General features: G+C 37.9%; 1 protein-coding gene across 1 annotated transcript in view; it reads left to right on the top strand.

Moving 5' to 3' along the window:
• CCDC178 (coiled-coil domain containing 178) overlaps positions 1 to 13914 on the top strand; it is a 483098-nt gene that overhangs the window by 12679 nt on the left and 456505 nt on the right. The window contains exons 3-4 of the mRNA XM_056138448.1: positions 6743 to 6882; positions 9931 to 9953. Of these exons, the coding sequence (XP_055994423.1) occupies positions 6743 to 6882; positions 9931 to 9953 (163 nt within the window). The remainder of the gene's footprint in view (positions 1 to 6742; positions 6883 to 9930; positions 9954 to 13914) is intronic.

Raw genomic sequence — 13914 nt, 5'->3', positions numbered from 1 at the left:
TAATGACCATTTATTAGTTTTGAACACTTTTTAAAAAATATCAACTCATAAAAATATGAATCAACTAATGAAAGACATTGGATTATACACATACCATTATGATGCAGATCTTTTAAGAGAAAGATATTTACATGGATTGTATAATTTTATAGAAAAAGAAAAAAAACTACAGACCAGTTAGCAGAACAACAGAAAATAATGGCTAATAGAAGACCATTTCTAAATGAGGGCCTATCTGTCTCACTTGTGGGCCTCTGGGATATTTCTAGGAGGCAACATTGAAAATCACACAAATGCAGTCCATGACATGAGACTGAAGAGTTAACTGGTAGAAAAGAAAGACCACAGGAAGGAAAAAAGATTGGAAGGGATCATAATTGAAGTAAGGCTAAGAAGCACAGATACAGAGTAATAGCAGAGATGTCCCAAGGATAAATGCAGGATAAATGCTTCTTTGGACAACAAATATTTTCAGAGTTGTGAGTAATAACAGTAAGTCCTAATGATAAATGAAGCAAGATTTTAATTCCCAAAATAGTCAACCTACAAACCTAGTTTAACAATCTGTTATTTTTTAAAAATGGGTCAAATTAAAAGAAATTTGGAAAGAAAACTTCTAACTTATGCCATGCATATAATAGAATGAAACTAATAATAACTTAATTATAGTTCTCTCTTATGTAACTCATAATGTCATGTATTTTAGACTTTTATCAAAAGTTTTAACTTCATATTATTTCATTGCCCCTACTTTATGATATTAAAGTATTAATTCTACATCATAGAAAATTAGCATTTATATAATAGATTTAAAAAATATTAAAATGTTAATATTTACATAATAGATTAAAATGGTATATAAGGAAAATTGTTAACTCATTTATATTCACCCCATTCCATACAGAATTATGCACAAATTATTGTGGCGAAACAAATGTTTTGAGAGAGAATGGTAACACGCCCTTTCAAGATGTTTAAATAAGAGATCAATATGCAAGATTTACCAGTTAGTACTTTGGTCCTTTGATAATTACAAAGATGAAAGTTTAATCTGCATATAAGATAAAGAGAACAAATAAACTATCATACACACAAAACAGCTACAGCAGTATAAGTTCAAAGTCTAATTAAAGGCAACTAAGATCCATTAAAATATTAACATTGATATATCATAAGGGAATATTCAAATTTTACAAACTGGTGATATGTGAAACATTTGAGGTGTCCTGAAATATATTTTCAAGAATGTTTTTCTTTATTTTGCCACTTTAAAAATATATGAAGAGCTGTCACAATAGAGCTTACATGTTTACATATAGTTCAAGTTCCAGCACTCTCCCCTACCAGCTCTGTGGACTTGGACAAGTTATGTAAGATTTTAGTCCTTATCCAGTGGTGCTTATAGCATTCTCTTGACTCTGTGCACAGTGGTCACTTCTGGTGGTGCTTGGGGGACCATATTCAGTGCTGGAGATTGAACCCTGGTCAGTGGAGTGCAGATCAAACACTTCACTGATGTACTACCTCCCTAACATCTGTCTAACTTAGTTAAGCCTTATTTTCCTCAATTATAAAACCAGGATAATTATCTTATTTTATAAGATTGTTATGATATTTAAATAAAATATGACACAAAAGTGCTTAGAACAATCTTATATTTGGTGCATATTTTAGTATACAAATATGTTATTCAGAATATAAACATACATATTTATGTATTCATATAGACGGGGTGAACAAATTTTTATTCATAAACAAAATTTTCACAACATTGTATTTTTGGAGGAAGACATTAATTCAATCAAAAGATATTTTAAAAATACTGTTTACATGAAAATATTACTCTGTGGGTTTGGTATTGAAATAGAAGACACAGTTTGGAGGCAACAGCATTACTCAAGGTCAACTAAATGAATTCATCTCATTGTTCTCATTGAGGTGCTGAGTCTTTTTTGTCTGTTTTTAGTGAATCTTGCCCAATTGAGTCCTTACAGACAAAAGACTGAAAGTAAGCACTTTGGTAGAGTTTCATGAACAAGTTTTCTGTGCTTCTGCAACCTTCAGCCTATTTGGAACATGCCAGGATTAGAATCACTGAGGCACATCAGTCTGAGTGGATTTTATGATGAGCACAACTTGAATGTTACAGTGAGAACATCAATCACTCTTCATATAAGACTCTAATTTTCAGAAATGAAAGTCAGAAATTGAGGTTATTCAGAGGGTGAAGGGGACCTACTTACTTTATTTATTTATTTTTCAATAAGAGAACTACTGGATTTAAAGAAGAGTTTTCTCAGTGCACCAATGGTCGAATAATATTTACCTTGGCAGTTGTGACTCTTTGAAGAGAGAATTTAAAAATATATTTAAGGGTAAATGTTGATTGTTTTGGAGGAAGAATGATATTCCTCATTTTGTTCAAGGTTTATTCCTGATTTTTGGCTCAGAGATCACTCCTGGTAGGGTTCAGGGAACCATCGGTGGTGTTGGGGATCCAACTGCCTTACATGCTTTGCTATCTCTCCAGCTCCTCGGGGTAATTTTTTTTTTTTTTGCTTTTTGGGTCACACCCGGCGATGCACAGGGATTACTCCTGGCTCTGCACTCAGGAGTTACTCCTGGCGGTGCTCAGGGGACCATATAGAATGCTGGGAATCAAACCCGGGTTGGCCGTGTGCAAAGCAAATACCCTACCCACTGTGCTATCTCTCCAGCCCCCATAGGGTAATTTTTAAGTGATTTAGGATCTAGATAGAAACAAAAAGGCTAGCTGATTTTGTGCCTTTCTTTTTTCTTTTTGTCTTATTTTTCCAATGTGTGGTTCCTCTTCACTTGATCACTTGATCACTTTACATCCCGTTACTCATTGATTTGCTTGAGCAGGCATCAATAATGTCTACATTTGTCCCTGTCATGTGCTAGTGTAGCCCAATGGCGCCTGCTCATTCTAGGAACACAAAGAGCTTCAAACCAATCGTTCAGGGTCTTGACAAAGAAGTCTGACCATCTCATAGGTGGGCGGCCGCATGATCTTTTGAAGTCCTGTGCAATCCAGTTGGTAACAGCTCTAGTCCAGCAGTCATGTCGAAATCTCATTACATGTCCAGCCCATCTGATTTTCGACGCCTTGGCAAAGGAGACAGAATCACTGATTCTTGACCATTGACGGAGGTGAGAACTACAGATTCTTTCTCTCATTTGAGTTAAGTGTGTTACTCCAAGCAGAGCTCATTCGATTCCTCTTTGGGAGACCCGCAATAGCGTTCTCATCCTGTTTGCGTAGGGCCCAGGTCTCTGAGGCATATGTTAACACAGGAAGAACAGTGGAATTGAAGAGATGTGCTCAGAGCCGGAGGTTCTTCATCCTCTTAGCTATTTCTTTGACGCTCTTGAAGGCGTTCTAAGCCGATCTCTTCCTCCTTCGCAATTCAGGTGCCAGGTCATTTGTCATGTTGACTTCTCGACCTAGGTACACATAACTGTTGCATTTGGAGATATTTGTTTCATTGAGAGCAAATGGAACATTAGGAATGAGACCATTTCTTATAAACATTGTCTTTGCAGATTCAGCTGGAGTCCGACCTATCCACACTCACGGTCAAAGTCAGACAGCATTTGTGCCACTTGGCTAATGTTTGGTGCTATTAGAACAATGTCATCAGTAAAGTGGAGGTGGTGTAGTTGCCGACCATCTATCTTCACTCCCATTCCTTCCCATTCCAGTCGTCACATGATGTCTCGAGGGTGGCTCTGAAGAATTTCGGTGAAATGGTATCACCCTGTTGAACCCCTCTCTTGACATGGATGATCACTTCTTTGTAGAATGGTGACATCCTGGTAGTGAATCCGTAATACAGCTCAAGGAGGATCCTGATGTATTGAGTTTGAATGCCCTGTTTGGCTAGGGCTTCGATGACTGCTTTAGTCTCAAGAGACTCTTTAAATCAATGAACATTAAACAGAGAAGTATCTTGAACTCCTGAGAAACCTCAATGAGCTTGATTATCACGTAGATATGGATGATCATGCTGAATCCTTTGCGGAACCCAGCTTGCTAGCGTGGTTGTCCTTCATCTAGTCTTCTGCCAGTCCTCTTCAGGATGACTTGAGTGAACAGCTTGTAGATGACGGACAACAGGCAGATTGGGCGATAGCTGACAATGTCATGGATATCTCCCTTCTTGTACAGTAGCACAGTCCTGCTGGTTTCCCATTGAAACAGAATATTGCATTCAGACAGGTAGCATGTGAAGAGCCGAGCCAGCGTATTGATGAGTACTGACAGCAGGTTCTTTAGGTTTTTGGGTCTGACCTTGTCTGGGCCAGGTGCAGTTTGCTTATTTACCAACAAAATGGCGTATTGAATTTTGGAAGGGAGAACTTTGGGAATGACATATCCATCCTACGGAATTTGGTATGTGGGCTAGTGGATGTGGCTATCGAGTAGAAGCCATGGATAATCTTCTCCATTGCCCTTCTGAAAGATTTGAGAGATCGATCAGGACGTTGGAGGGCAGTCATCTTGGTCTTGTAGTTGGCGAAGGACATGTGGGCATTGTGAATGCTTTTCCTGCCTTCCGCCACATCTACCAGCACTGCTGCCCTTCTCTCTTTGAGGTCTTCCTTTATCGCTTCTCTGCACTACTTTATGAGCTCGGACATTGGATTGCAGTTTCCCGAGGTTTGTGCCATGCCATGTTGGTGAATAGGCTCAAGAGTTTTTGAGGACAGGCATTTTTTTGTGGATATCTCTCTCTTGGAATTCCTTGCACAATCATGGAGGTGCTGAATAAGTTGATCTTATTCCATTTCAATGTTGTCAAAGACAACATCTTTCATGTTGCTGCAATAGTGCCAAAGAGCTCCCAGTTGGTGGTCGTTCTGGGAGTTCTCTTCTTAAACTTTGCAGCTCTTTCTCCTCGGTCCGTGAAGTAGAATTTTGCATATAGGAGACAGTTGTCCTATCCCGTTTGGAATTTTCGGACAACAGTGACATCAGTCAGGCAAAATCATCGATTGAATATGATGTGGTCAATTCCATTGTGGAACCGTCCACCGGGAGACTCTTAAGTCCAACGTTTAGATTTGGCCTTCTGGAACTGTGAGTTACCATGGAAGGTCTTGGTCTACATGATGAACTCAGACAGTCTGTCACCCTGTTCGTTCCATTCTAGGCCATGGGTCCCTGTGTGGAGTTCTTCGGCTGATCTTCTCGGTCTTATCTTGGCATTAAAATCACCGACAATGATTTTGTAGAAATTTTGGTCTTCTTTATACAACTTCCCCAGCTCCAAGTAGAACTTTTCAATTTCACCTTCATCATAATTGGATGTTGGTGCGTACACAGTGAAGATAGAAACTGCCAGCGTTGAGCCACATCTATTCAAGTGTAATCATCTGATTCGAGTTGTTAGGTATTCGCATGAATCAATGCTCATAGCCAAGTTCATGTTGACAAGGACATCGACACTTCCGACGCCTCTTTTGTCACATGTTCTGAGGAGCAGTTCTTCTCCACTGTCGAAAATTGGCGTGATGTGTTTGATGCCTTCTTCTCTTGGTCACACAAATGATGTCATACTTGATCTTTCACGCTTGTACCATCAGGTCCTCAATGAATGAATCTGATGCCAGTAGACGTGCATTGAAAGTAGAGTCATTTTTGTCTTTCTTCGTTTTGGCAGCCTTGTTCTGCCTTGAGATTTTATCAGCCTCTCCTTTCTCATCTTTCTTAACGTTGCCGTATTGATGGCTCTTTCAGCATCAGGGGAATGAGTCCCATTGTATTTACTGGTTTTGGCATGTTGAATACGCCACGCATAGCTTGCCAGGCTCTGCCATGCGGGCGGGATAGTCTTGGTAGCTTTCCAGGCTCTCTGAGAGGGATAGAGGCTTTTAGGGCGGCTTCTAATCATCCTTGCAGGTGTTCCAATGGTTCAAACCATATGTGAACTCTATCAAATATGGTGCAGCAATCCTGTAAGATGGGTAATAAGTGTCTTATGATGCATGGTGTGGCCGCTTTCTACCAGTTCCTCATACTATGGGACATTATTATTTTTACTTTAAGATTTTTATTCTTCTTACTTTGATTCATATTTTTTGTGAAATTTTAAGTGATGTGTGAGCATTTTATTTTACTTTAAGATTGTTTTAAGCTTCAGTCTATATGCCTCTATTTTATCACTATGTTTTTTAAAGAAAGTTTAGGAGTGGGGCAGTAGGGATAGTACAGCAATTAAAATAGTGCCCTGTGCACTGCTGATCCAGATTCAATTCCCTTGCAGCCCATATGGACCACCCACCCCAAGCCCTGTCAATGTCAATGGTGATCTCTTAGCAGAGAGCAGGGACTAAGACCTAAGAACCAGCAGGTATGGTCCCACAACAAGAGAAAAAAAATTGGAGTTTTAATTTTAACAAAGGAGACTAATTTTGGCTAATCTAAATATTTGCTCGAGCAGGCCCAGTAACGTCTCCATTGGAGACTTTGTTGTTATTGTGTCTGGCATATCGAATACATCACGGGGAGCTTGCCAGGCTCTGCCATGTGGGCAAGATACTCTCGGTAGCTTGCCGGGCTCTCCGAGAGGGGCAGAGGAATCGAACTCGGGCTGGCCATGTTGGCTGCATGCAAGGCAAACGCCCTACCACTGTGCTATCGCTCCAGCGATCTAATCTAAATATAAAGGCTTACTGCTCTACAGTGACTAACTAGATTTATTTGCTTTATTTTAAGTGGCAAATAAAGACATTTATTTTGGCTACCCATGTCGACGTCGCAGCTGTGCATTAACAATCACCCCAGCACCATGTGTCAACAAAATTATTTCAAATATTGATGGTCTGGAATTTAAAATACAGGAACATTTGAAAAGAGTAAGTGATATTAAAATGTTAATGATTTTTTAACATTCTTATAGAGTGTATGAAGGTCTATTACTTAACATGGAAGTAATTTTTATGCCATTAGTAAGACTATAGATTCTTTTTTTAGTTGCATAATTTACTAATCTAGATATGTTTTTGATAGTATCTCTTCAGAAGGCTGAAACGATCTTATTAAATAAATTTTACCCTCTACCTGTTTATTCTTTATCTGGAGTCAATCATGGTAAGTAGTAATTTTCACAAGCCAACTTGACTAGTATATTAAATAGTTTTTACATCATTTTTGGGAACACTTAACTGATTAGGTGATTAAATGAGTTAATTGGTGTATAAAAGGACATAATGCCTTCATTAATGAATTATTTTGTCCTAAAGAAGTACAAAGTGTGCCCGTTGAGAGAAAATATGACTGTCAGGGTCATAGTGATAAAACAGTGGATAGGAAAATTGCCTTACACAACAGGCTGCCTTGGTTCTATCCCTGACGTCCCATATGGTCTGCTGAGCTCCCCAGGAGTGATCCCTGAGAGGAGAGCCAGGAGTAAGCCCTGAACACTGCTAATTGTGACCCCCCAAACCCCAAATGAAACAAACAAAAAGGAGGAAGAAAATATAATTGTCTTTTTCTTTTTACTCTACTGATGTTGGCTTTTTTAGTATTCTGAAAGGAGACTAATGTTGAAATTACTGTAACTTTCAATTGTGTTCAAAAGATGTTAGAAAGGATAAAAACGTTAAGTCTTTTAAGATTATATTTCTGAAAAATCAATGCATAATTAAACTGTCCAAATAAGGGAATGAGTGATCCCAGAATGTTAATACATAGGGCATTTGCCTTATGCACTTAAACAAAAACCTTAGCAACAACAACAAGAAAACCAACAAGAGGGTAGGTTTCCTGGAGAGCTGCGCTTACTCCCCCTTTCCCACTGTTACTGAATCATAAAGTTCTGTCTAGAGTGCTGCCTTCCTCAAGGTGTGTGTGTGGAAGCTGGAGTGGGAGCTCAAAGGGTTGGAATGACATACTTTGCATTTCCTAGGTTCCAAGTTCCATCCCAGGCACTGCGTGCCCTCACCCGAACATAGCTGGGTGTGGCCCTGGTGACACCCCCAAGCACTGCCTGGGTTGATCTGGTTGCACTATCACTGTTAAGAATCGGGTAACAGCACTCTGCTACCCTGAACATTCAGATGCACAGTCTGAATGAGTTTCCCACAATCCCCTGCGGGAAACTCCTCCCACTTTCTTGGGGCTGCAAAGGCAAAAGGCTGAACAGGGGAGTCAGAAAATCGAGAATCAGAGAATCAGAACATGCGGAGCAAAACCACCATGGAATTGGCTGCCTCTCCTTCATTGCTCCCTTCATGGAATTAAATAGATCCAATATCAAACTGAAATATAAAGGAGGAAAATATTGAGCCACAGATATTCATAAATGGTCATGGAAAAGATTGATAATTGATAATTGACATTACTTTTTTGTTGGTTTTGTTACTGTTGTTTGCAAATTTTTCCAGGTGTCATAGTCTTCTTACACAGCAAATTTGTATGTCAATATTCATAAAACATATGTATGTGAACATATATTTAAACCAGGATTCTTTGTAAATGGGAGTCAATGTATTTAAACAAGAAAGCTGGCTGTTTCCATATACCTGTTTAACATCTTGGACTATTTCATTTTGTGACAATTTTCATTTTAATTTTCTTCAGATACCAGTCTTTTTACATGTGAAATTCTACTAGATATTAGGCTCTGCATAGTTTCTCTCTAGAAACAGATTTCCATTCTTAGTTAACTTTCTGTCTTAGAGAGATTTCCAATATGTCTAGACAATCTCTTTAATGACATAAAGCAACTTCTCAGCCATATATTTTGAATCCTTGGGGTAGAAAGTAAGTATACTTTCGCATCTCATAGCAGGCAACCCTTCAATAATTTATTCTCACATAATGGAATTCCTCGTGAATTCAGTTGAGAAGTATTTCATCTTCAATAAAATGATCTTCACTTGTCTTTTCTGAATTACAGTATTCTTGGATGTTTTCACTGTCATAATCTTATTACTTTATATTTCTGATAGTTATATGTTTCATGTTTCACTGATTTTATTGACAAATATTTTTGATTTATTAGTTTACATTATTTTTCTCCAAATTTTGATATAAGGGAATTGAAGAGAAGTAATCATTTGTACCCAGTCTGGAATCTTGAATTTCAAATTATCTGCAAAATCTATTACCTTCTTGCTAAATATTATTTGCACTTTGGGTAGCTTATACTCTTTATAGCCCAAAGCATTGTGTAATTTATCTGTAAAACATATCTCTTAGAAGCTTACCATCTAGAAGAGCTATAACAGTAGAGGAGAATGTTGGTGGGTTTCTTGAGCAATGATGAAACCCATTATGGACACCTGGTTATACTGGAGAGGCCAGGCGGTCCTGGGTTTTGACCTTAGAGCCCAGTGCCTGGCAGTGATGCACTCCAGCCTATTGAGATATCTTTCTTGATCCCTGGAAAACTTAGGTGTGGGGTGTATGTGTCTGTGTGTTTGTGTGTGTGTTTGTGTATGTGTTTGCGTGTGTGTGTGAGAGAGAGAGAGGAGATAGAATGTGGAGGCAAACAGAAGAGGGAGATATGAGAAGAGAGAACTCACAAAAATGTTGGTGAATTCATATGAAATTGTTTGACACTGTTAAAATATTAAGGTTCATGGACTATATATGTGTTCTGATTGTGTGGAGAGTTTCTTTGTAGTAGTAATGCTTGAAATGTTCTATAATGAATGGTTAAGTTTTAGAAACGAATGATAAGAATAATTAAGTGAAAGTAATTATAAAATAACATCAAAATAAGTAGGGGGAAGTATATCCTTATTTGGTGACAACAGAGAATAAAATTTGAAAAAACTAGTGGTATATGTGAAGAATTTACAGTATCATTTGTGATTTTGAGTGTAATGTTAGTTTTCTACTGTTTTTGAGGATGTTTAAAATTTGTTTTTCACTGAGTTTTTTTTTTAATCTTATAGTTTGAAACTGCTTTGGAAGAATGGTAAGCATCTTTATGCATTGTCTATTGCCATTTTCGTGTTCAAGTTTAATCTTCTGCACATAAGTTTTATTTCAAAGGAAAAATAAATTGAGGGCAGGATTTTTCATATGAGAATTTCAAAGAAAGTGGCAGAGTAAAGATCCTTAGGACTCTGACTAATCATAAAAATAACCATAAAGTTGAAAACAATTGTTAAAAATCAACTCTTTCAGAAATACGGAGTCTACAACTGGAGAGCTAGTTCAACAGGCAAGCTGAAACACATGCTTTGCATGTCGCAGGTCTGGTTTCAATCATGGCACCATATGGTCCCCCCAAGAACTGAGTACCATTGCATGTTGTGCCAAAATTTTATATATGCGAAGACAATAAAACATATACATCTATCTATATATGTATGAATCTTATAGAAATTTTACAACAACCAAGAAAAAAATGGAAATGATTCCGCTGCTTTACAGGGAAGTCTGTTGCATTTAAGTTACTTACTTGCTGCTATTTCTCCAGTTTACAGATCAATGGTGGTGATGAAGATTGCAGTCAGCACTTGTAGTGTCAAAGGAACAACGGGAATCTTATTTTCAAAGAAATTTGGTTTACTTTTTTGACCTGCATAGCAGCTTCTTTAAGGTTTGGCATAAAGGCTTATATTTGCCTGACTTGCGGCAGTTACAGAGCTGTGCCTTTCTGTGTTTGTGAAAAGCATTTAAAGGAATACACTCGCCAGCACTATCTGAAGTAATAGGTAATAGTCAAGACAAGTAGCAGGAACCAAAATACTGCTAAGAAAGAGGTTGGAAAGAAGCCTGGAAGAGCAAGGTTTTTCAATGTTCTTAGCAATGCTACAAAATCAAAACATACACACATAACCAATGCTGGACACATTGTCAGAAAAGACTTGAGAAGAACATTTTTCTTTGCAACATTTTTTTTGCCTCTAGCTTACTTTTAGGATTTACAAAGTCAAGTACTTAAGGTAGGGTAAAAGGTATAAACAGCTTGGAAAAGCACTGAAATAATTCTGCAAAACAGCCACTCTGCAACAGTTGAAAAATGTATTTTCTTTTCCTTTATTCTTTTCTTTGTCCAGAGATACCTATTGGAGAAACTCTAGTAGTAAAAGTGAAAAATAGTAAAGCAAAACACTTTGGTGACTACACTTGGTATAGAATACATATAATATAAAAAGGATTTAGAAGATAACCAAACAAATGGCAACTACCCAGTACAGCAGGGGTAGGGATCTTCCAGCCCAGGTCTGCACAGAGCCTCCGAAATCATGTGGTCTGACCCTGGTATCTGATCAGGCAGACACATATTCTTCTTGATGGGTGCATGTAACCCATGTGCTTACATGATATGACCTACGAATTATGTCAAATATATTAGTGGCCCTTGGTCAAAAAAATGTTTCTCTACCCCTGCATAGCAACAATGAACTCAGTAAAAGTAATATATTATTTCCATTTCATATTTTAAAATGCAGCTATACTATAAGAATTATTCTGAAGTAGACAAACTATTTTTGTCCCTATAGTAAAGGAAAAATAACCCTAGAGAGCCTACGTACTTGACTTGTTTGACAAAGACTTTAAGCCAACTCTTTTAAATAAAAAAAGATCAAATAAAGAAGGGACTAAAAACTAAGCCAAATCAGGAGACTGATATCCCAGTCTTCATAGATTTCCAAGAAGGAGAAAAAACTTATAAAACAGAAGCAAGAGATATTCTGGAGATTAAAATGGTCACGGTCCTCCCATTGTTCATCAATTTGCTCGAGCGGGCCCACTACCATCCCCATCCTGAGACTTGTTGTTACTGTGTTTGGCATATTGAGTACGTCATGGGTAGCTTGCCAGGCTCTGCCGTGCAGGCGAGATACTCTCGGTAGCTTGCCGGGCTCTCCAAGAGGGGTGGAGGAATCGAACTCGGGTAGGCCATGTTGGCTGTGTACAAGGCAAACACCTTACCGCTGTGTTATTGCTATTTATTTTACAATTACTGAAGTTAAAAAAACCTAAGTATATTCATCAACAAGTAGTTCAGTCATAGAAAAATGTCAGCAGACTTAAAATTGGTTAACAGAATGTTCAAGCTTATGACTATGAGAAGTAGAGTAACAAAAAAAAAAGAAAAATGAACAAAGCTTAATAAGTCTTAGTGTTGTGCCCGAGTTTCAGATCCCCAATTGTGGAGAGACCAAGTTCACACATGATAATGCAAAAGCAAAGGAACTTTATTACTAGCCTGAGCCAGCACTAGCCCGAGCTAGTGTCCAAGTCTCATCCAACACAGTGGAGTCTTGACAAGGACCCTGACTCAAATCACAAGCAGTTTATAGAGGAGTCAGAGTTAAGAGGCAATTTATATACTGATCTATCTTGAGAATTGGCCCTATTACAATGGTGGTCAGCAATTAGGCAATGGTTAGCAACAGTTTCTAAGGAAGGTACAGTGATGCTTCGTGACTGGCCAGACCCAATTACTCAATTCCTTATCGTGGCAAATTACTCTACTAGGAGTTTACCAGAAACTGCAAGCCCTGCTTTGGGAAAACAGAAACTGAGGCCTAGTTGAGACTTAATGTTGGCTGCAGCTTGTCATGGCATCAGTTTCATGCTCACACTAGGAATACTTTTATACCCCTAATGGATACAAGAGCGAAGGCAAAAAGGAAAAGGGGTAATAAGGTTGCAGAAAAAATGGCTGAAAACATCCCAAATATGAAATGCTTATATCTATGCTTCTATTAAATTTCAATGAGGCCAGAGTGGTAGTACAAGTGTAGGTTACTAGCCTTTCACGTAACTGACCCAGGTTTAATCCCTAGCACCACATATGGTCCCCTGAGCACTGCAGGGATGATCATTGAATGCATTCAGAATTAACCCATGAGTACAGCTGGGTGTGACCCCCAAACCAACTCCGCAACCCATCCAAACAAATAATAAGATATGGTACATACATACAATGGGACACTATTCAACTATGAACAGAGAAATTTGACATTTGTAAAATGGAAAGAACCTGAGGGTAATTTTCAGAGTAAAATAAATAAAGAAAAAAACGATAAATTGTGGGTTATTTCACTTATGTATGTAATCTAAGGATACAATATTGATGAATAGACAAAGAAAACTAATCCAGTTGAAAAGAGATGAGCAGGTGGAAGAGGACAGAATCTGCATCCATGAGAATAAAACAAAACAAAATGAAACAGTTTAAAGAGACTAAGGGTAGCTTTCTTCACTAAGAAGAATGTGGCTGCATAAGTAGCTTTGAGAGTCAACAAGTCAGTGATCTGATGCTTCCTGCAGGAACTCGCCAAAAAAACAAATGAGCAAACACACACAACAAACAAACAAAAGGCATTTGTCTGGTGACAAATTTTATGGTCAGGATGAAGTAGACAAATTTCCAAGGACACATCCAAAACTGATTCCAGATAAAGTAGAAAATCATAATATATCTGTAAGGAGTAAAGAGATGGCATCAGTAATAAAAAAAAAAAGTTTGAAGAAAAGTCCCTAACTAATTGGTTTACCGGTGAAGTTCTATTAAGTATTGAAAAATGGTTAAAGAATTAAAGCTAATATTTCTAAAACTTTTTCACGGTATAAGAAAAACGTGTAATTCTTCGATCATTCTATGAGGACAGCATTATCCTGAAACTAAATCTAGATAAAAACATCACGAGAAAATGGAGACTCCAATAATATCCTCCACAAATTATCTGCAAGCATTTTAATAAGCTAGCTGTTATGAATAGTTGAGATTTATTTCAAGCATTAAAATGTGGCTCAGCCTTTGTAAAACTCTTAGTATACTGCATCACTTTAATAAACGGAAGAAGGGAAATCCATGTGAATGTCTCAAGTGATGTTGGAAGCATAGGACAAAACCCAGTACCTTTTTTTCTGTAATGAAAATACAGAATTGAAGGGAACTTGCAAAACACAAA

Source organism: Sorex fumeus, unplaced genomic scaffold, assembly GCF_029834395.1.
Source record: "Sorex fumeus unplaced genomic scaffold, SorFum_2.1 ptg000128l, whole genome shotgun sequence".
NCBI classification, from domain to species: domain Eukaryota; kingdom Metazoa; phylum Chordata; class Mammalia; order Eulipotyphla; family Soricidae; genus Sorex; species Sorex fumeus.
The sequence above is the reverse complement of the archived record's forward strand: the minus strand, read 5'-3'. Positions and strand labels throughout refer to the sequence as shown.